The sequence below is a fragment of the Narcine bancroftii genome, chromosome 2 (genome assembly GCF_036971445.1).
Source record: "Narcine bancroftii isolate sNarBan1 chromosome 2, sNarBan1.hap1, whole genome shotgun sequence".
In the NCBI taxonomy this organism is placed as follows: Eukaryota; Metazoa; Chordata; class Chondrichthyes; order Torpediniformes; family Narcinidae; genus Narcine; species Narcine bancroftii.
The window spans coordinates 280,175,041-280,199,141 of NC_091470.1; the positions used below are offsets into that span (position 1 = coordinate 280,175,041).

The following is a 24,101-nucleotide window of genomic DNA, read 5'->3' on the forward strand; positions in this document are numbered from 1 at the left end:
AAAGGAACTCTGTGATAGCCTGAAAGAAAGAGGTTACCATCTTGAAGACCCTGATGGGGCAAGTTTCATCAGCGAGACATTGAGGTGACTAATGGTGGTATCTCAGTTGTGGAGATCCCGAAACAACTAATATCTCTCTCTGCAAACACTACAAGAACCTTCCTGAGTGGTAAACATTTACCTTTCAAGCATCAAAGCCTGGTGAACTTTACTCATGTTAAATTCTGTGCACAGTATAAGAATTGCCTGCATCCAGAGAACTTGGAAGAAGGAAAAGTGAGATTGAACTGCGAACTAAAGAACTTTTCTTAAATTTACACGCACATTACATACACTTGTGCTTAGAATTAGAAGGGGGTTAATTTGGGTTAATTGAGTATAGGGATAAGTTAAATTTTGATTCTGTTTTCATGTTTAAAAATAATTAAAAACAACTTTTGTTTAAGTAACTACTTGTCTTGGTGAATGTCTGTTGCTGCTGGGTTTTGGGGTCCTTTGGGCTTGTCACAGTAGCCAGGTTAGTCTAATAGAAGAAAAGCATGAGAAAGCATCACATCTCCAAGTCTTAATTGTGTGAGTGCATACACAACACTCTCAAGGGTGAGAAATCTCAATGGTCCTCAAAATTTAAGATGATTAAATTGTGGTGCACTGTGGTGCAGCAAACAACACAAAACTCAAAAGACTGTACTACAGCCTTTAATCAGCTTTAAGTAGAAAGCACCGGATATGCGTATATCCTCCAGCTTCACACCGACTGGTTTAGGAAAGGGCCGGCTTGAGTCTTTATAATGGGCTGGTGATTGACAGTCAACAAGGTTGGGCCAGTCTCTTAGGTTACTTACCTGCAGGTACAATGGTGCCCCCTGCAGTAGGCTAGTAGGAGTGCGGCTATAGTGGTGGTTATATCACGACAGTCCCATTGACCTGAATCCGGACCATAGCCCTCCATACCCCTTACCTCTAGTTATCTATTCACATTTTTCTTAAATGTCAAAATCAAGCCCGCATTCATCACTTTAGCTGGCAACTTGTTCCAAACTCTCAACACTCTCTTTGTGGAAAAGTTCTCCCTTGTGTTGCCTTTAAATATTTCACCTATTATCATAACCCATATCCTCTTGCTCTTATCTTGCCTAATCTCAGTGGAAAAAGCCTGCTTACATTTACTACACACCTCATAATTTTGTATACCTCCGTCTCTGATTGCTACAGGGAATAAAGTCTTATCCTATTTAAACTTGCTCCTCAAATCCTGACGGCATCTAAGTAAATTTTCTGTGCACACTTTCAATCTTTTTGATCTCTCTAGTTTGATGACCAAAACTACACACACTTTAAATTTGGCCTCTCCAATGTCTTGGCTAACTTCATTATAACATCCCAACGCCTATACTCAATACATTGATTTTTGATGTCCATGTGCCAAAAATTCTCTTTACAACCACTTACTGGGAATTATGTAGCTCTATTCTCAGAATCCTTTGTTCTACTGCACTCAACAGTGCCCTACTATTTGATATACATGTCCTACCATGGTTAGTACTCCCAAAGTGCAAAGCCTCACACTTCTCCACATTAAATTACGTCTGCCAGTTTGCAGCCCATTTTTCCAGTTGATCTTGATCCTGCTGCAAGCTTTGAAAACCTTTCTGTCTACTGCACCCTCAATCTTTGTGCCATCTGCAGACTTTCTTATCTAATTTAGCACATTATCTTCCAGATTCTTGATATAGATCCTCCCCCCCCCCCCCAAGACAGCTAAAAATTTGTGGGCCACTTTCCCTGTGAAGCAGTGAAATTTTGGTTTCAACCGTACTTCTCTCCTACAAACTACATTAAAAAAAGTTTTAAAAAAATTATGTGAGGTGAAAAGAAAACAAGGCTTTTATTTAAATGTGGTGTTGCACTCAGGGTGGATGTTGGGCCTTTTGTTGAGAATGCTTGATATAGATGACAAACAGCAATGGACACATCAGAAATTCCTGAGTCACATTATAAGTCACAGGTCTCCAATTAGAGAGGCAAGAAAGGGAGCTATGCATTTGCACACACCTATCAAGATGTCTGACACTTCAAATTACAACAAATCAATCATTCTTTGAATTGTGGTCATATTTTTAATATTTAAGCTTCATATGGATTCTTAAATAAAGCTGCTTCCTGATGAGTACTGGCTGGCTTTTTCAGAACTAGAAAATGCCTTCAATTACATGAAGTATTCAGTAGCTTTCTCCAAGGCAATTGGATCAAAATCATGAATTGCAACTATAGTACAAGCTGGGACGATTCCCAAGGTCTTGGGTATTGTCATTTATTGTTTAAAAAAAATTCTCTAAATTGGAGAAAGATTCTAAAGTAGCTCCCTCATTGCTGTTTGGACATTTTATTTTAAAATGTTATTTTAAAATTTTATTTAAAAATTTTATTTTACTGCTTTGCAGTAAAGGAAGACCTTCCAATCAATTCCAATGGAAAATTGCTTAAATGATTGTTAATCCATTCTTTGCTATAAATGAGATGTTCTGCAAGGAAATGCAATGACTGTCTGACTTTAAATGTAAATACTATTTTGAAATGAGTATGGATGAGCTCCACAAATGATGAAAATTGAATGTCAATGCTAGCAACACTGGAGTAAAGGTAATTAAGTATAAGATTTTTTTTTAAAAAAGCTCAAAAATATGTTGATCAGGTGAGGTGAAGTTATCTTGAGGAACATAAACTTGTTGCATTGTGTTCTTTTTCTATACTTTTGGGGAAAAAAGTTTGACCTTTTGTCAAAGCAGTGTTTTACAATAGAAAATTGTGGCATTATGATTAATTGTAGCCTGTGATTGGAGGATGACAGTGACAAGAAATATAATGACTACACTGCTGGCCCGGTTGCTCTACTATTGAGCTGGGATTGAAAAATGATACAATTAGTAGAACTATGATTTTAATTCTGTGCCAATAATTGTGGTGCACTTAATTTTGAGGTGCCAAATTTTGGCACTTATGATGTTAGTGTCATTTCTGTGTGTTACAATCTATATGCTAAAATATATCTACATTTAAGTTAAAGTTTAGGAAAGTCTCATCTTAATCCTGGTTAGGTTGGCATATTAATTAAGTACTCTCTAAGGAGTTGTGTTCTCCCTCTGTGTGGATTTCCTCTGGGTGCTATGGATTCCTTCCACCCTCCAAAACATGTGAGGGTTGTAGGTTAATTGGGCAGCACAGGTATGTGGGCCAGAATGGCCTGTTACCGTGCTGTATGTCTAAATTTTAAAAATAATTTTCAATCAAAAAATATTTACCTTGTTTTGAAGGGCTCAAGCCAGAAACATTGGTTAGGTATCTTTATCTTTGCCAATTTACTTCAACCACTTTCGTATTTTACAAAATTTGCTTTGTGTATAGTCATTTGAGGGTAGAAGTTTGCAAAATGTATATTCTCACTGGATATATAAGCATTTAATAAACCTGGTCAACAGCATGTACCTGCCGAATTTCCATGTCCCTTACTCCCTCCACTATCCAGAAATCTGTCAAAGCTTTATCATGCAACCAATTACCCTTTTATGACATTTCTTAGTAGTTGGCCTGTTGATCACTACTTTAATCAAGATAATATTAATACAAACTGTAAGCTTCAATTAAATCTGTTTCTTTGAGAGGTAGTTAATAAAAATGTTTATTTGTCACATTTTATTTGATTAAAATTAAGAAAAAAGTGGCCAAGATCTGAATCCTTGCTTTTTCTGAGTTTTTTATTAACTATGAAACTTAATATGTTTCACAGAGGTGAAATATTTTACTATCAACCTTTTGGTCTATGATCAATTTTGACTTGCATTGTTCTAGTCAGATGAACAACAGTTTGGTTCAACTGAGATTTGGTGAATTTTCTGCGTTTATTTTTTAATAAATACATTTTTTAATGTTTCCCGACAGCATAGATCAGTTTAACATCAGGAAAATCTACAAGCCTGTTCTTTAAGAATTTGTTTATTAATTTCAGCCACTAAGCAACTTCTGCAAATTTTCTCCACAACCTTTTATCTCCTATTCATTTTGAATGTTGTAATCGCAAAACAGTCTTTGTTGCCTTGCATCTGTTTTGATTAGCATGCTTTCTTTCACCTAGATTATTCCAAGTGTGATGTAAAAAGCAAGTCCTTATTTTAAAGTAGTAGCCATGAAGAAGATAAATCTGAAATATCTATTATTTCTCAATTACTTAAAGTGAGCAATTCTGTTGGAAAGAGGAAGGCCTCAGAAGAAAAAAGTTGGCAGGCTTTACCAATCAAAATGGAAACGCTAGACGAAGAAGCCGAATCAAGGACCACAAATGTACAAGATTTTGACATATACAGTGCAATGGAATGGAAAAATGGTGTAGGCTTTTTGCCTGGAAGTGACCTAAAGGTATGCATTCCTGAAAACATAATTTTAAAGTTATCTTGTTTATTTGTTTTGTGTAAAAACTACAAGTGTAAATAAACAGACCTTCAAAACTCCCCCTCCATTCCATCTTAATTACTCATAAAGTTGAATTTATTTTATAGATAATTAAACATTTTACTTTTTTGTTGGCAAGTTTAGTTAGTTACAACGACACATTAGGGAAGAAAAGTTGATTGAAATGTTTAAGAACTGTGTGGATGAAGGATTGTAGTCATGTTTATTTATAAACTAACACTTTGTGACTAAATCATTTTGGCTTGCTGGTGTAAGTTTCTATTGAAATCATTGTTTAAGTTGTTTAAATCTGTACTTCTTAACCTGTGTCCTATGTAATAAACGAGTAATAAATAAAAGAAGGTTGTGAATTTGAAAGCAAAAATATAAAATTTCTCAAGATTTTTGCACCAAGCCATAACCACAATCCTGTTGGTGGTCTGGAAGGGAGTTTGAGCTCGCTGTGCTACCCCCATCCCCACTGATAGTCTGCAGGTTTGTTATCAGTTGTAAGTGAAGGATCATTAAAAGTGGTCAGTGGATGATAAATTATTTCATATCTATGTATGTGTGGTGATATGTAATTACACCACTAGGTCACCAGGGGTCATCCCAGTGACCTTGTATATAAAGCAGTCCAGAGCTACAGTCTCACCTTCCAGGTTCACCTTGCAGAGAGACAAGACCTCTTAGTGTACATATTAGTTTATTAAAGCTGTCTTAAACTTGCACTGCTGGTGTGGTTATTGTCAGTACAGCATGATATGAAAGTTTATTGTCATATACAAAATACAATATAGAAATGCACTGAAATTAGTGTTTTCTGCAGCCAAACAGGTACATAAGATCTGACAATAGTACCAACTAAATGACCACAACATGCCATGAGACAAAAAAGGCTATAAATATAAGGATAGCTAAATATTTACCATGGCAGTTAGTGCAAAAAATGTAATATTTTATTGGTAAAGACCGATCTTTTGGTTGTCTTGGAAGAGTTTATTGTTCAGGTTGTACACAGAGGTTCAAAAGTCTGATAGCTGTTGGGGGGAAAAAACTTCCTTGAACCTAGAAGTGGAGGTCTTGGACTTCTGTACCTTTTGCTTGAAAGTAAAACCAAAAAGAGATTGTGACCAGCATAATGGAGATCCTTTATGGCTGCCTTCTGAGGTAGCACCTCACAACTATTTCCCAATGGTTGGGAAGTCTGTGCCAATGATGGACTTAGTCACTTCCTGCAGCCTCCTGCATTCCTGGGCACTCGGCCATAACTGAAATTTAAAAGATGCAGGATATCACCAATATGAATTCAGCTCGAAGCTTATTTGCAAAAAAATGTGCATTTGATACAGTATCTGAAAGTATTTTAATGAAGCCTATGTCATTGAATGATATTTGTTACTGGGTACTAGCAGAATTTTATCAAGTGAATTGCAAATTTATTTGTGCAAAATTAGCTCTGTAATTCATGAAAAATACATGCTTCTGGGTAACCTGCCTAAAGTACTCAAATCACATTGATTGGAAAATTTGGCAATGGTCAGTGGCAGGTCACTGATATAGTGAGAAGCATAGCACCAGTGCATTAAATTTCATAAAACAATCATGATTGCTTTTAGCCATCCCAATGATACCTTGAAGCTGTGTTTCTGAACATGTTTCCCTGAATATTCTTAACTGTTCTCTCAAAATCCTATCCCCACTACATTTGCTACATATTGGATGACTGAGTAAAAATATTGGAAAATGAGATTTAAGCAAAAATCAATGAGGAACTAGCACTAGTAATCTGAAGTATAAGGCTAGTATACTACCTGTTGATTTCAGATGCCATATTTAAGCTGAAAACTCTTGTCTTCACTCATAAGAATACCAATTGATTGAACAAAAAAATGAAATAATGTTTGATTATGCAGAATTAGGCAGCCTAGCAAAATTGAGGAAAATGCAGATCATAGGAGCTCTGTGGGTAAATGTGTGTAGCAACTATTTTCCTTTCTAATCTGTTGCAGGAATTAGAATGTTGTTGTCTCTGACCTTTATTAGGAGAATAAGGGGGAGGAGCCACAGGTACAATTAGCGAGGGGTGGGCCAGCCCTACAGATACAAACAGTATTAACAGTGGATCCACCACACTCAGGAAAGTCATTCTTGAACTGCTGTTCCCACAACCTATTAAGCTTAACAATCAATATCTTGTTGACACATAGCCAATTAATTTTGAACCTCTTCTTTCTCCTAATGGTCCATTAATATTCCAACCAAGCATAGTTTTGACAGCATAAGGTCCACCTCCCACACTTCTTATCATACCTAGTGGTTCCAGAACTTTTGGTACATCTGAACCAATCAGCAACTCAAACTCAGAGTTGATTTCGTGTAAACAAACATTTTTCAAATGCATCCAAGGTTCAGTATCATTTTGATGTGGGTTGTTTCTTTAATGCACAGACATAGTCTTCTGAGTGTATATGCCTGGAAGTTCACAAAAATCATTACTATCCAGCAATTTTTAGACCTGAAACAACGTTGGTTTCAATGTGTTTAACTTGACTTAGTTCTTAATAGAATTGTTGTACTCCTTCCTTGAAGATTAAGCTTATTCATTAACTCCATGGTGGAAAATGATGTGGTTCATCCTGGGTCAAAAATCTATAAGTATGCATTATTGCACTTCCTATTTTGGCCTTGACTTGCACGGGTATTATCAAAAGTTTGCAGTTCTCTCTGGCCCCAGTAAGAACATTTATCAATACCAGGCTTCAGCCCCATTTTCATTTGCTTCTTTTCTTGTCATTTGTTCCTTTTCCATTTTCTTCTTTTCTGTTGTCTTCTTTTCCTGAAACGTGTAGTATTTTGGGAAGCTTTTGACTACATATGTCGCAGCTGCCTTTGCTAATATGTCCTTTATACAGAAAGCCAAAACATACTCCACTTACCTTCAAAAAAGCAATTTTCTCACTGTGCCTTTTCCATCTGTGCACACTTTCCCAAATCATGCTTATCATTACAGAAAAAAACATTTCTTCACAACAGGCAAACTTTGATTTTCCTTAATATCTTTATCCACTACTGCTAAGGAGGTGGCAAATGTACTTTAAAAAAATTTTGGTTGAGGGTATGATTTTTGACCTCTCAATTTCTTTACTTACTGTTTGATAATTCCATACACTGGATCTGTAATAACGTCCACTTGCCCTTCAATGAACTCCACCAAATCATTAAAAGGAGCAGTTTCATCGCATTTTTTCCGGTATTCAATAACTGAACTTCTCTATAGTTCTCTCATCCGATAGGGTAATTTATTTATTATGATTAGCATATTAATAGATATTAATAGCTCTCATAGATGCTGATCTCCATCATGACGTTGAAACATCCTCAGAAAGAGGGCGTAAGCTTGTAAACTCCTTGTGTCGTTCGGTTTTATTGATGACCATGAAAGAGCCTTCTGGACATACGCAGTAGCAATTTAATGTTTGTTGCCAAAATGCTTCTTTAGTAAAAACTTAGCCTTTTGCAATCTTTCATTTGAGGCCAAGTGATGGCAACTTTTTACAAGTTCTTGTGGTTGTCCGCTTGTGAACTGCTCCAAATAATATAGACAGTCCTCTGAGCTTTTGCTCTTAATTTCAATACTGTGTTCAAAGTTTTTCATAAATGCTTGGAATTGAAGTGGATCACCATCAAAAACTGGATTCTTTCTCTTGGGCAGAGAAGAGAGAGTCTGTAACTGAATTAATGATGCAGCCAATTCATTTTGTCTTTTTGTGCCTGGATGCAAGTTACTTTGTTCGCCCAGATTTCTGTTACCTGATAGGAGCGGGTAGTATTCTGGTTCATAAGATGGTATTTGACTCATATCAATGTGTATTGGATTCATTATTTGGGCATGAGTTTTGGCACCACTATGCCTTAACCTGTCTATTTTGGGGCCCTGCAAGTCTTGTAACCATAACACTGGCTTTTCTTTGGTATTAAATATTTTCTTTTTCTGTTGTCCTCCTTCAAAACATGACTCCAAAACATTAAACTCTTTAGATAATTTACTTTGAGCACCAGTTCCAGTTGCTCCCTTTCCTCTTTAACTGCTTCCTTAGCTGCCCCTCTATCTTTTTTAGCTGCGTTCCTTTGTAGCTGCTCCTCCTGCTCTTCCTCTAGTTCTTCTAAGGCAAATTGTGGTAAACCACTCTCTGTATATTTATCTGTCGGGGGACACCCATGGGCTGGCTGTACCTGTGGCTCTACCTACAGACTCCTGAATAAAGGTAACCGTTCCACAGCCCCCTCCCTAACTCAGGACAGTGAACCAGCATAGACGGGCCTCCATTCTATTGTGAATAAAAGCCTGTCAGTTTTGCATAACTGCCAGTCTTTTGGAGTTGTTGATGGTGCATCAGAACTTTAATTTGAAGCATTTATTTTCTTCTTCTAGAGCTGCCGCGTATGCCTGAACCTTTAAATGTGTAGGTTCAGTACTTGAGCCTCTGGAGCCTGCTCTAGAACTCCTTACTTCTCCTGCTTCCAGCATTTGACACTCTTCTTCTTTCTTTCTTTGGCTTGGCTTCGTGGACGAAGATTTATGGAGGGGTATGTCCACGTCTACTGCAGGCTCGTTGGTGACTGACAAGTCCGCTGCGGGACAGGCAGGCACGGTTGCAGCGGTTGCAAGGGAAAATTGGTTGGTTGGCGTTAGTTGTTGGGTTTTTCCTCCTTTGTCTTTTGTCAGTGAGGTGGGCTCTGCGGTCTTCTTCAAAGGAGGTTGCTACCCGCCGAACTGTGAGGCGGCAAGATGCACGATTGGAGGCAATATCAGCCCGCTGGTGGTGGTCAATGTGGCAGGCACCAAGAGATTTCTTTAAGCAGTCCTTGTACCTCTTCTTTGGTGCACCTCTGTCTCGGTGGCTAGTGGAGAGCTCGCCATATAACACGATCTTGGGAAGGCGATGGTCCTCCATTCTGGAGACGTGACCCACCCAGCGCAGTTGGGTCTTCAGCAGCATGGATTCGATGCTTGCGGACTCTGCCAGTTCGAGTACTTCGATGTTGGTGATGAAGTCATTCCAATGAATGTTGAGGATGGAGCGGAGACAGCGCTGATGGAAGCATTCTAGGAGCCATAGGTGATGCCATGATTCGGAGCCGAACAGGAGCGTGGGTATGACAATGGCTCTGTACACACTGATCTTTGTGTGTTTCTTCATGTGGCTGTTTTTCCAGACTCTTTTGTGTAGTCTTCCAAAGGCGCTATTTGCCTTGGCGAATCTGTTGTCTATCTCTTTGTCAATCCTTGCATCAGATGAAATGGTGCAGCCGAGGTAGGTAAACTGGTTGACCGTTCTGAGTTCAGTGTGCCCGATGGAGATGTGGGGGGGCTGGTAGTCATGGTGAGGAGCTGGCTGATGGAGGACCTCAGTTTTCTTCAGGCTGACTACCAGGCCAAACATTTTGGCAGTTTCTGCAAAACAGGACGTCATGCGCTGGAGAGCTGGCTATGAATGGGCAACTAAAGCGGCATCACCTGCAAAGAGTAGTTCACAGACAAGTTGCTCTTGTGTCTTGGTGTGAGCTTGCAGGCGCCTCAGATTGAAGAGACTGCCATCCGTGCGGTACCGGATGTAAACAGCGTCTTCATTGTTGAGGTCTTTATTGGGTTGTTTCAGCATCATGCTGAAGAAGATAGTAAAGAGGGTTGGTGCGAGGACGCAGCCTTGCTTCACGCCGTTGTCAATGGAGAAGGGTTCGGAGAGCTCATTGCTGTATCTGACTTGTTGGTTTTCGTGCAGTTGGATAACCATGTTGAGGAACTTGGGGGGGCATCCGAGGCGCTCTAGTATTTGCCAAAGCCCTTTCCTGTTCACGGTGTCAAAGGCTTTGGTGAGGTCAACAAAGGTGATGTAGAATCCTTTGTTTTGTTCTCTGCACTTTTCTTGGAGCTGTCTGAGGGCAAAGACCATGTCAGTAGTTCCTCTGTTGGCGCGAAAGCCACATTGTGATTCTGGGAGGACATTTTCGGCGACACTAGGTATTAGTCTATTAAGGAGAATCCTAGCGAAGATTTTGCCTGCAATGGAGAGCAGCATGATTCCCCTGTAGTTTGAGCAGTCTGATTTCTCGCCTTTGTTTTTGTACAGGGTGATGGCATCACGAAGATCCTGAGGCAGCTTTCCTCTGGTCAAGTATCATCCTCTACTTCAGATGTTGCCTTTATATCGGACTTTGTCTCCACTCTCGATCGACCGTCCTACTCAACACCATCTTGTGGCACAGCTTCAGCCATTTCGACGTGGCTGATCTTAGTTTTTATTGATTTATTTTACAGTAATTCTGTGGGATTTATACTCCCAGCAGCTGCAACTTTCTGCTTTTCTTTTGCCTTTTTCAGCCTTGCTTGAAGAGTAGCTTTGATTCCACGTATCTTATTGGCATTTTTGCAATTTTTCATTAAGTTCCATGACCTTCATCTTCTCGACACATTGCTCCTCAGGGGCAGAAGCCCCAGCTGCAGCTGACCATTGCACTCAAACATCAAATATGCACGACAATAATTCCAAAACTAAAACATTCCTCAAAGGGCAAGTGGCAGGTTCTCCAAACAGTGTTCTTACTTACAATAAACACACAGAAGGAATGCTTTAGTAAGGCTTACTGCTTCTTCAATGGCCTTGGTGCTGCTGTCAACGATCATGCCTCCTTGAGATCGAAATGCTCTAAACAGAGCCCATTCGATCCAATCCATATTCCAAATCCAATTTCCAATTTTCTATTGACTTAAATTCTGTCTTTTATTGACTAAAAAGTTGTAGGGACTATTTTCTATTCGCTTGCAGGAATTAGAATGTTGTTGTTGTTGTTGTCTATGGCTCATTCAAACAAATTCACAATAAAGTTGAGTTGAGTTTTCCATGGTTTGACGTTATTATCAGTTGTGATGAATTGTTACAGGCTATAAAACCTTTGTTAGATGATGATTAAACTTTGTTATACGATGGTTAAATGGTCAATAAAAGTTGTCCAACTCCCTTACCATTTCATAGAACAAAGAAACTAAAAAAAAATAACTGACCTGGTTATCTCTCTCAGGCAAGCTGTGACCTTCAAAATGGCTGTTACCTGGAGATGGCATGGCATATATTAAACAATTGCTTGAAAGCCACAAAACAGATTTTGCTTGCAAGAAATACATTTTAACTCTTACAATATGGATGATAATATTCAAAGCAGAGAAGTGAACAATGAAGAATGATGGGCGTACACATCTTTTAAGTTGGTAGAAGGGGGAAATCAAAGTATGAGTGCTGAATATTTAGACATACAGCACAGTAACAGGCCATTTCAGCCAATGAGCCCATGCCTTTGGAGCACCCAGGGAAAACTCACGCAGACACAGGAAGAATGTACAAATTCCTTATAGGCAGCACAGGATTTGAACCCTAGTCCTGGTTGCTGGTGCTGTAATAGCATTGTGCTAACCACTATGTAACGGTGCTGCCCTAATTATATAAATGTTGTCAAATACTGTCGATCTCAAGTTTTAAGTTAGTAACTTTAAGGAAAACTATCAGATTTTATTGTCATGAACATGTCACAAAATTTGTTGTTTTTACAGTAGCATTACAGGTGCAAATTTTCATTACCGGTGCAAATATTAAAGATATAAATTACATTTTAAAATAAATAAATTAATACAAAAATAATAGAAAGTGAGGTGGTATCTGTGGGTCATTGTCCATTCAAAATTCTGATGGCAGAGGGGAAGACGTTTCTGTGCTGTTGGGTGTTTGACTTCAGGCTCCTGTACCCCCTTCCTGAAGGTAGCAGTGTCAAGTGGGCATGGCCTGGGTGATGAGGGTCCTTGAGGGTAGAGGCTGCTTCCTTAAGACAACCTCCGGTTGATGTCTTTGGGGTGAAGGCTGATGCCCATGATGGCCATGGCCAAGTTCACCATGCTGTTGTCTTTTTCTTTCCTGTGCATTGTGATGCAACTACAGGTAGTCCTCAGCTTACAACTGTAATTGGGACCGGAGGATCGGTCAGAACTCAAATTTGTCATGTCGGGTTCAGTCCACCGTGCCTGTCCAAAATGGGTCCTGAGGCAATCTTTCAAAAAACATTTTAAGCAAATGAACTTTTAATGATAATTCTCAACATATGTATATTACAGAACCTTTTAATAAAGATACACCACATATGAACTTCAAGTAACTCAGCACTTTTAATACTGTGGTAAATATGTATTGTATCTGTACTGTATAGTGGTTTTAATAAAGATTGTCAACATTTAACTGAACTCGATCCCATCACTGCACTTGTACTGGTACTTAGTTGTGGCTCCTCACAATCGCCTTCTTCATCATGGGTTAATGGGCAGGAGGTTGATGAAGGACATTTGAAGAACATGCCTAAATTCATTTGCACCATTTGTTTCTTTTTTTTAAATCGTAAATTTGACAATAAGAACTTAAAGCATCCTGAATTTGGTGATCAATCTTGGCATATCTTTCAACATTCTGGTCCATGCATTCAAACTCAGCAAGGGCCTTATTCATTTGTGCAAACACATTGGACAACCCCTTAACGGTGAACCTCTTCTATGGTTCCTCATCTTATTTCTCTTCCTCTTCCTCCGCGATGCATTCCTCTTCTAATTCAATTAAGTCCTCATTGGTCAATTCCTTCGAATCAAGATCTAATAACTCTTCCACATCTTCAATGTTCACTAACAAATTAAGATCCATTGTGAGCAATCACAGTGTTCTATTTAATCTCATCAAGCACATCCTCCTTATTCAAGCGTAACGTTTGAGACATTTTTTCCAAATTCCATTCATGCATCTTCCTGTAACATTCTCCCATGCTGCTGATACGTTCCAGATGCAATTAACAATGCTGTACCATTGTCCTTTCTACCTTAGTCATGTTGGTTAGTGGCTTTCATTTTTAACTCCAAAGTTATAGTTTTCCTCAGCAGCTCATCAGCAAGGGATATATTTTTCCTTTTTCTTGTCATGTTTCTAGCATGTTTGGAGAATGGCAACTGTGCACATGGCCTGTGTTAGTGCTATGTTGAGCATGTGCAGATGTGTAGTTTAAAAAAAAAATGTGGTTGTTTGTGCAGGTGTGGTTAACTCTTTGTGTGGGTTGAAAGCTGAGGTCTACCTGTAATCAGAATGCTCTCCACAGAACACCTGCAGAAATTTGCAAGAGTCTTTGGTGACATTCCAAATCACCTCAAACTCCTCACAAGGTATAGAATATAACATTCTTTTACTCAATGAAGACATAAAAGACTGCAGATGCAGTGATATGTTTAGCAATAGTTTTACTTGAAAGATGTGGAAGTTTGTAAGATGTAAGAGAATATTTGCCAAATAACTCAGAAGGGTGAGCATTGAATCAATTTATTCTCATGAACAAGTTATGAAATTTGATGTTTTGTGGCAGCATCATAGAGCAAAAATAACAGTAATATTATAACGATCTTACAACATTTTTAGAAATATAAAAAATAATAGTACACGAAGAAGTAAGGCAGTATCCTCGGTTACAAATCAAATATAATCAGTAAAGATTAAATTGGAATGTTGAGTAACATTAGTTGAAAATTTGTGGAATTAGAGTTGATTTTCCATTTGAGATTAAAGGGGAACTCTGCAACCAGATGAGGGAAATGTTTATTTCATAAGGTAATGAAAGGCTAGTTTGTGGGCCTTATGTACCATCAATAATCACAAAAGGCTGATATTGTGTAATGATCTGTCTCTTATTAACTAAAGACAAGAGCTTCTATCATTGACTGATCAAAGCAAAGAGAAAGGGGAACATGCAAGGGGCTATAGGTAGGATCAGTCTCGGGAGATGTGTCGAGCCAGCACCAGCCAATCATGGCACGACAGTAGTTTACTACAGGGCCAAAATGACAATTTCTGTTTGTAATGTACATATAATGTTAGGTCAACCCAGTTGATCGCTATTCCTCTTAGAAAAAACTGCTTTTAAGCTCTATTCAAAAATCCGATCATAATTCAGGCTGAAGTCTAGAAATACTGAATAATTGTTACTTTAGATCAGTGGTTCTCAACCTTTTTCTTTCGACTCATATACCACTTTAAGTTCTCTATGCCATAGGTGCTCTGTGATTAGTGAGGGATTGCTTAAGGTGGTATGTGAGTGGGAAGAAAAGGTTTGAAAACCACTGTTTTAATCATACCTAATTGACACGTTGTTTGTACATTTTCATAACTCCAAAGGAAATGGGCCAATGACAATTTTTCTCAAGCAAAATATTTCAGTAACAATTGAGTCTAGAGCAGTGATTCTTAACCTTCCCTTCCCTTCACATACCACCTTAAGCAATCCCTTACAGAGCACCGATGGCATAGGGAATACTTAAAGTGGTATGTAAGTGGAAAGAAAAAGGTTGAGAACCACTGCTTTAGATGGTATCTACTTATAGAGGACACTTTCCAAATTCTAATATTTCCCAATTTCAAAACATGTCATCTTCTAGGAAATGTGAGTGACGATATTCTGAATTACTATCTTATTAATCCAATAAATCAGACTTTATGGTTGCAACTTCAAATAGCTTTAATTCGTTAATAAAATGAATAAACATTTTGCATAACTTTGCATTGAGATTTTCATAACAATGAATAAACAAAGCATACTGTATAATAACAACAATATTTCACTTGAAACAGATATAAACCAAAATTAAGATGATTAAGACAAATTCAAAAAGTATCTCGCTTGTGTCTCTTCCATAATTCTTCAAAGAATGAGGTGCAAACTCTCTGTACACCCAGATATTATGACACATGACATCATAGTAATTATGGTAACACTGCAAACAACAATTTCTTAAAGGGATTGGCACCAAATTAACTACGAATCAAAAAACAAGGTTTCAACCTTTACATTCTGGACCCTAATTATTGTAATAGACATTAATGGCTAATATATAATAATTACTATTACAGATTCAAAAGTAAATATGTGAGTATAAGGTTAGAAATCAAAGTTTTCTGCTTCTTGTAAAAGACAGATTTTAGTAAATGGTCAACTCAAGTAACCAGTCTTGGTTTTAATCCGCACTTGTTGAATGAAACCTTTTTTGTCTGGAGCTGTTTCCACGATTTTCCCCAGCAACCAAGAATTTCTTGGTGCAGGATCATCCATAATAATTACAATTTCTCCGCATACAAATTGCATTTAACTTTTGACCATTTTGTCTTTCTTGTAATAAAGAAAGATACTCTTTAACCCATCTTTTCCAAAATAAATCCGCAATAAACTGCACTTGTCTCCATCTGCATCTTGCATAACTATTTTCTTTCTGAAATTGACCCAGAGGCTTTAAAGGTTTAGATTTAAGAAGTAAGAGATGATTTGGTGTAAGTGCCTTGATGCTATTTGAATTGACAGAAATTATCATTATTGGATGACTATTTAAAATTTCGATTTCATACAATACTGTCTGAAAATTGTCATCATTGAGTATTTGACTATTCAAAATGGAATTAAGAATTTTCTTGATTGATCTAATTATTTTTTCCCACACACCTCCATCATGTGATCCTGTGGGTGGGTTAAATATCCAATTAATTTCCTTTTGAAGTAATGCATCATGAATTTGATGTTGATTCCAATTTTGAATTGCTTTTCATAACTAGTTGAGCTCCTGTAAAGTTAGATCCATTATCAGAATGCAATTCTTTCACTTGACCACATATAGCGATAAAACATCAAAGAACGTTGATAAAAGAGTCTGTATCAAGTGATTACACCACTTCAATATCAATTGCTCTTGTATTCAAACAGCTTAAAATAGCTCCGTATCGTTTTTCAACACTTCTTCCTCGTTTTACTTGCAAAGGACCCACACATATGTAAATAGGGGTTTATCAGATGAAACGCTGTCTTGTGGCAAATCCACCATTTGTTGTTGTCCAGGTTTAGCATTTGCACATCAACAATTAACACATTTTGATATAATTCTTTTGATCAATGTTGAAGCACTAAGTATCCAATATTTCTGTCATAATTCTGATAATGTGATTATAACCATCATAATCTGTTTTTTCATGTATATGTTGAACAATCAATTCAGAAATATGAAATTCCTAAGCTAATATAATTGGATGTTTCACTTCTTCTGTCATTACTCTTTTTCCAATCTTCCTCCTACTCTCAATACATCATTTACAAGAATAGGATTTAGCTTGTAAACAAAACTTGCTTTTGTAACATTCAGATTCTTCTTCAATTTTGATATCTCATTATCAAACATCTTTTTCTGACAAAGACAAATTATTTCCAGTTTAGCATTTGCCAACTCATCAACTGTTAGGTAACAGTTCTTTCGATACTTTAGATGCTCTTTTTTGATACGATGTAAAAACATAGTTTTTAATCTAAGAATCCATGCTACCACCATTTTCAAACAAAACCATGAAGAATAATAGGAAATTAATTGAATAATGGAATAATTCTCATTAGATATTTGAATAGTATTCACATTAGTGTTTGAATTTCTGGATCCTCCATTGAAAATTCTTTTAACCCTTCCAGATTTTAAGGCCATTCTTCTTGAGATTACAAAAGAAATTGAGGACTAAGCACCCAAGAGTTTAGATCAATCAAGAAAATTCTTAATTCCATTTTGAATAGTCAAATACTCAATGATGACAATTTTCAGACAGTATTGTATGAAATCAAAATTTAAAATAGTCATCCAATAATGACAATTTCTGTCAATTCAAATAGCATCAAGGCACTTACACTGAATCATCTCTTACTTCTAAAATCTAAACCTTTAAAGCCTCTGGGTCGATTTCAGAAAGAAGATAGTTATGCAAGATGCAGATGGAGACAAGTGCAGTTTATTGCGGATTTATTTTGGAAAAGATGGGTTAAAGAGTATCTTTCTTTATTACAAGAAAGACAAAATGGTCAAAAGTTAAACGCAATTTGTATGCAGAGAAATTGTAATTATTATGGATGATCCTGCACCAAGAAATTCTTGGTTGCTGGGGAAAATCGTGGAAACAGCTCCAGACAAAAAAGGTTTCATTCAACAAGTGCGGATTAAAACCAAGACTGGTTACTTAAGTTGACCTATTACTAAACAATTGAACTTTTGATCCTTGTGAAGCCATGTCAGCTGGATTATCCACTGTTTTAACATATCTCCATTGATTAGCATGCAAAACCTTCTCGATCTCATTAATTCTGTTAGCACAAAGGTACAAAACCTCATGGTCTTGTACTAATGTATTTAAGTACTGATATACTATCAGAACAAAACATAGAATCCATTAACTCCATCTGTAATTCTCTTCTTAATACAGGGTCCATTTTGTTTGCTAAAGTAGTGGCAGTCAATTCCATTTCGTAAGGAAGAAACCTCCTTTATTACAGATCTCTTTTAATGAGCTTGCACCTCATTCTTCGAAGAATTATGGAAGAGACACAAGTTTGAGATACTTTCCTTTGAATTTGTCTTAATCATCTTAATTTTGGTTTATATCTGTTTCAAGTGAAATATCGTTGTTATTATACAGTATGCTTTGTTTATTCATTGTTACGAAAATTTCAATGCAAAGTTATACAAAATGTTTATTCATTTTATCAACGAAATAAAGCTACTTGAAGTTGCAACCATAAAGTCAGATTTATTGGATTAATAAGATAGTAATTCAGAATATCGTCACTTACATTTCCTAGAAGATGACATGTTTTGAAATTGGGAAATATTAGAACTTGGAAAGTGTCCTCTATAAGTAGATACCATCTAAAGCAGTGGTTCTTTTTCTTTCCACTTACATACCACTTTAAGTATTCCCTATGCCATCGGTGCTCTGTAAGGGATTGCTTAAGGTGGTATGTGAGGGGAAGGGAAGGTTAAGAATCACTGCTCTAGACCCAATTGTTACTGAAATATTTTGCTTAAGAAAAATTGTAATTGGCCCATTTCCTTTGGAGTTATGATTTATTGCTTCTTTTTCTGAAACCACTGAAGTAAGATGATCATCAACATAGAAATTATTTCTGATGATCTTTGTAGCTAGAGAACTAAATTGCTCTTCATTATCTTCAGCACCTTTCCTGAGAGCAAAATTTACACAACTTTGTGATGAAGTTGCTCCAAATAAATGAACTGTCATTCTGTATTGAATCTTATCTTTAATGTAATCGCCATTAGGCCACCATAACATTCATAGCAAATCACGATCATCTGATGGTACTTTCACTTGATGAAACATCGCTTCAATATCTGCAGCAATTACAATAGGCTCTTTACAAAATCTAATCAGAACACCTATTAAAGTACTAGTTAAGTGTGGACCTTGTAAAAGCTGAGAATTCAATGAAATTCCTTGAAATGATGCTCTGCAATCAAATACTACATGTGGTTTCTTCTTTTGTGGATGTATAACTCTATGATGAGGTAAATGCCATTTTCTACCATCTTTATGTTCCAAGATATCTTCTAATACCTTTCTACATAACCCTTGGTTACTACGTCCAACATGACATTGGTATATTCCAAATGAAAGGAAGAATTTCTCTTGAATTTTCTCTTCAAATTCAGCAGACTCTGTTCTGCAATTATTTTATTGTCTGGTGTACAAATTTCTCTTTTCTTCAAAGGTAATGTTATACAGTAATGACCTTCAACATGTTTAACAGAATTTGAAAGTAAATCCAGAAGCTGCTTGTCTTCTTTTGACAGTTCTTGAATATCTGTGAGATGTTCAGGGAAATCAATTTTAAATTGTTCCTACATATCATTAAGTTTGACAACTGAAATTCTGTTGACATTTATATTTGACGACTCCTGATCATTATTCATTTTTCCTCCTAATGGTCCATTAATTGTCCATCCAAGCAATGTTCTAACAGCATAAAGTCCGTCAGTTTGACTCCTTATTACTTCTAGAGGTTAGAGAGCTTTTAGTACATCTAATCCAATTAACATCTCGATTTTAGCATCAATCTTGGGCAAGAAAATGTCTTTTAGATGATCTCACTGATTGATATCATCCTGATAGGGAATATTCTCCTTATTCACAGGCATAGTCTTCTGAGTATATACACTTGGAAGATCGCAAAATTCATTGCTATTCAATCCAGCAATCTGTAAACCTGAAACTATACTATTTTCAATGTCTTCAACAAGATCTGTGATCTTTTTACCATGAGGATTAAGTTTATTCATCAATTCAACAGTACAAAATGATGCAGTCAAGAAATGCGTAGGTCTTCAATATGAAGCTTCCTTTTTTAGCCTGAACCTGTACAGGAACTATTGAGAGAGCGTTGTCACCGGCCCCAGTAAGACTGTTTGTCTGAACCGAAGATGAGGCATTCTCTTTGACTGGGTCTTTAGTCTTGGATTCAGACTGTTGAATTCTTTCTCCTCTTTGTTGAATATGCAGTAACTTGGGATGCTTAAAACTGCATAGATCATAACTGAGTCCCTTATTACAAGTTTTGCTGATGTGTCCTTTACACAAACAACCAAAACATATTCCATTCTTCTTTAAAAAGTTTAATTTCTATGATTTTTTCTCCAATTGTGAATATTTTTCTAAAGCATGTTTATCTTTCCAATACAAACAGCTTTCCTGAACAGTCTGATCTTCCTTTTCCTTTGTTTTCTTGTTCTTTCTTGTGCTTGTGTCTGACACAGCAGTAACAAAAGTACTTCCCTTTGGTTTCTGTTGAGACGATGATTTAGACTTTTTTTTACATTTTTAGGAACTATTGAAGTATCCATAATATTTCCAAATACTGGTACAGTGTTAACATATACATGCCATTCCAAGAATTGTACAACATTCTCAAAAGTGACGTCCTTTTCGAAAGCATCTTAAGCTCTGCAACTTTGGTTTCCAAAAGTTCCTCCTCTTTTAAGGTAATTTATTGACAATAATTGACAAATTAGCAAGAAAATTCAGCTCTTGCAAATGTACACTACTTCCCATTGTGTTACAACATCATCTCAGAAAGAGTGCATATGCTTGTAAAGCCTTTGTGCCCTCTGATTTTATTGCTGACCAAGAAAGAATTTTGTCTGTGTGGGCCCTTGCAATTTTATGTTCATTGTCATAATGATGATCCAATAATTCTTTTTCCTTTTTAAAACCTTGTTTTGGATCCATATATTGGCAACTTTTGACTAATTCCTTCACCTGTCCTTATGTACACTGTTCCAGGTAATACAGACAATCTTTAGCATTTTTAGTATTACTTTCAATGTGATATTGAAAGGATTTCATGAACGTCAGATATTACAATGGATCTCCATTAAAAACTGGAATTTCCTTCTTGGGTAAACTACATGAACCTTGTTGTTGCGCTAACATAGCAGAAATTTCATTTTGTTTTGCTGTGAGTGCTAATATATTGTCTTGTACACCATGTTGTGAATGGAGCATATGGAACTTGAACTGGTGTCATAGGTGTAGGACCTTAAGTTGTAAGTAATGGGATTGGTGGAAATCCTTGGTATGTAAGTGATGGAATTGGTGGAGATCCTTGATGTCGTTGGTTCTTTAGCAACATGAAGAGACATCAATGGTTGAGTATGATCAACTCATATGGTTGTACCTTTTTGAAATACTCTCCTTTCTGGAAGATTCATAAATTGTGTGCTTGGAAGAGATAGAATGTCGCTAGCCCTTTCCACAAGGTTGGTTATTGACATTTGAGCACTAGCAGCACCACCTGTGTACTGTATACTCAATTCTTGTGGCTGCGGTACCCATTGATCTGCTGGAATGTTAGGTGCTAGCCTTTTGGGTATTTCACTTTGACTGATGGATCTTGCAGAAGACTGAGCTAATGCTTTTACTTTGGCCATCTTCATAGGATATTGTTCCTCAAGATCTAGATTTTTCTTTTCTCTCTTCAATAATCTTTTTTGTTCTTCTTACTGGAATTGTTGTTTCTTGATTTCACTTTCTTGCCTTAGATGCTGGTTCTTCATTTCAACTTCCATATCTTCTAGAGCTCATCTCTTCTCCAACTACCCACGTTGTGAACAGATAGTAGCCAAATCTGCTTGTTCCTTAGCATGCATAGCTGATATGCTTGAAGCACGCAAAGCTGTACTTGCTCTAGATGCCTTTGAAGACTTTGAAAATCTTCCTGTACTCATAACCTTGGAACTACTATCATCAAGATTCACATCTGAAATTTCAGATACCGCTGATTGAGTCTCTATCTTCAGCATTTCACTCTGTACAGCACCAGTGGGGCTTTGCAATGTGGCTTCATCTATTTCACTTCCACTAACCTTTAAGTCAACTAATGAGGCCTGTAGTGCTTTATCAGAGCCTCCTTCTTGCTTGATAGTTGAAGCAGCTTCTTCAATGGGGCTGGCTCCAATTTCCTGCCAAGCATTGTCTGTCCACCTTGCTGGCTCAACTCACGATCAAACAGTTCTTTGAGAGGAGCTGTTTGCTCAAGGTCTTTCGCCTGACAAGACTTCTTCTCCACCTTGGATTCTTCACACTGCAGCCTGTCTTCTCCTGGCTTAACCTGGTTCCTGGTAACTGGAAACAAATTTATATATTGTGTGGTGCCTTTAAGAGGATTTCTGTTCTGCATATAAGTTTTTTTTTATCAGGTGTTTGTATAACTTTTAATAACATTCTTCTGGGCTTCCTGACAGAATCTGGCTGCAAGCAGTTGCCTTATCTTTTTCAAGATCACAGATGTCTAGCCAGACCTGGCTCAATTTCAAACTGTGCAATTGGCAGACATTCTCACAGAAAAATGCTTCTTGATAAAGCTTAAACGCTTTTTACTTTTAAGTCGAGTTGAGTTCTTTCAAACAAATTTTATGAGCCTTTCCTCCAAACAAAGTTCACAATTATACACTTTGCTTTGAAGCAAAATATAGATGACACTTTTCAAGTTCTAATATTTCTCAAATTCAAAACATGTCATCTTCTAGGAAAGGTGGGCGATGATATTCTGAATAACTATCTTATTAATCCAATGAATCAAACATCGTAGTTGCAGCTTTAAGTAGCTTTAATTCATTGATTAAAACAAATAAACATTTTGCAGACTTTGCGTTGAGATTTTCATAACAACAAATAAACAAAACATACTGTATAATTACAATGATATTTCACATTAAACAGATACAAGCCAAAATTAGATGAGTAAGACAAATTAAGACAAATTAAGACAAATTCAAAGAAAACTATCTTTTGACTTACGTCTCCTCCATAATTCTTTGAAGAATGAGGTGCACGTTCTCCGTACGCCTGGATATTATGACATATGACATCATAGTAACTATGGTAACACTACAAACAACAATTTCTTAAAGGGATAGACACATAATTAACTATGAATCAAAAAACAAGTTTTCAACTTTTACACTTCTTATTCAGGTGGATATTAAATCTAACTTTGTGCTGCCTGAAAGATATAATCTTGATGTACTAATTTACTATTTACTACACCAGAAATAATACTATTTAAAAAAAAAATGTTGTTCCTGTATCCAGCTTTACTACAACAAGAATAATTTGTGGTCTGCTCTAAGATTTGTCTCTTAAATGTAAAGAGGCACTTTATTAAAGCCAACTATTTATTTTATAAGGTTTTTCATTATGGTGCCCAAACCACTTTTATCCTGTATGTTCATGCCTCAAATCTTCAAAAACAATTCATTTGTTTTGAATTCCTACTGCATTGTGATCTAATATAAATAAATACTCAGCATTGTCTTCAAATTAAACGTGTTAACTCTGTTTTCTGCCGCTTGGTGTTTGTGCTATGCTTCAAATGAAAGACATAAACCCTTCATTCTTGAAAAATTTCATTATAGAAAATAGCTGCAAGGTTTCATTGTGACTGCCTGCAAAGATTCTGGTGGCTCTGGAGGTTGCCCTTTACTATGCATTGTGAGTCAATTATGCCTGAGATTTTTGTTCAGATTCCATCATGGCAAATAAAGAACTTAGAATTCAATAAATTCAGCTTATTCCAGTGAAAATCAAGCAAACTAATTATGAAAACAATTGCTGGGCTTACTAATATCACCATGAACATTTATGGCATGTGAGATGATCATTTGACCATTGTTATCTGCCCCAGCCAAAATTGTAGATTTAAAAAAAATGTGAGATGTTTTTGTCATCAACAATCAGTTACAGATATAATCACTTCCGAGATGAAAAATCTTACCTTAACTCTTTTCTTTTTAAAATATTTTTATTGATTTGGAAGAGAGAAATATTGCATGTTATATAGTGTCTACATTAGTTACACAACTTTTATATAATGCAATACAATATATGAATCATAAATGATTTATACATTGTTCTGTACACAATGCTCGAATAAAGTACAAATTCCCTTATAAAAACTTCACCTCATATTCTAATATTATGGCATATTCATTGTTAGTTATCTATTGAATGAATCTACTTACAATGGAATTTTTTTTATAAAAAGAAAGACCTTAACTCTTTTAATATTGCTGCTCTTTATTTCAAACTTTTGTCTGAGTTATTGACCTCCATGAAGGTAAATGGGTTCTTCTTATTTACCTCTTTTTTTTGCATGCAAGTTCAATCTTGCATACTTTATTCCAAAAAAATTATTTTTTTCTCTTGTTTGAAATT

At 36.5% G+C, this 24,101-nt stretch overlaps 1 protein-coding gene and 1 long non-coding RNA gene across 16 annotated transcripts in view; one reads left to right on the forward strand and one right to left on the reverse strand.

Moving 5' to 3' along the window:
- Window positions 1-24,101, forward strand: part of LOC138755330 (lethal(3)malignant brain tumor-like protein 4) — a 291,580-nt gene that overhangs the window by 29,273 nt on the left and 238,206 nt on the right. For 12 of the 13 annotated variants that reach the window (XR_011352200.1, XR_011352201.1, XM_069921108.1 and 9 more), the window contains exon 3: window positions 4,232-4,413. The exons of the other annotated variant lie outside the window; for it this stretch is intronic. Coding sequence is in view for 10 of the 12 variants with exons in the window: in XM_069921108.1 (XP_069777209.1) it covers window positions 4,232-4,413 (182 nt within the window). In the remaining 2 variants the exon portion in view is untranslated. The remainder of the gene's footprint in view (window positions 1-4,231; window positions 4,414-24,101) is intronic. 13 annotated transcript variants of the gene reach the window in all.
- The window catches only part of LOC138755332 (uncharacterized), a 121,752-nt gene continuing 102,836 nt past the window's right edge, over window positions 5,186-24,101 (reverse strand). For all 3 annotated transcript variants that reach the window (XR_011352202.1, XR_011352203.1, XR_011352204.1), the window contains 2 exons: window positions 11,513-11,559; window positions 5,186-5,717 (listed from right to left, as the gene is read on the reverse strand). This is a non-coding gene — a long non-coding RNA (uncharacterized lncRNA). The remainder of the gene's footprint in view (window positions 5,718-11,512; window positions 11,560-24,101) is intronic.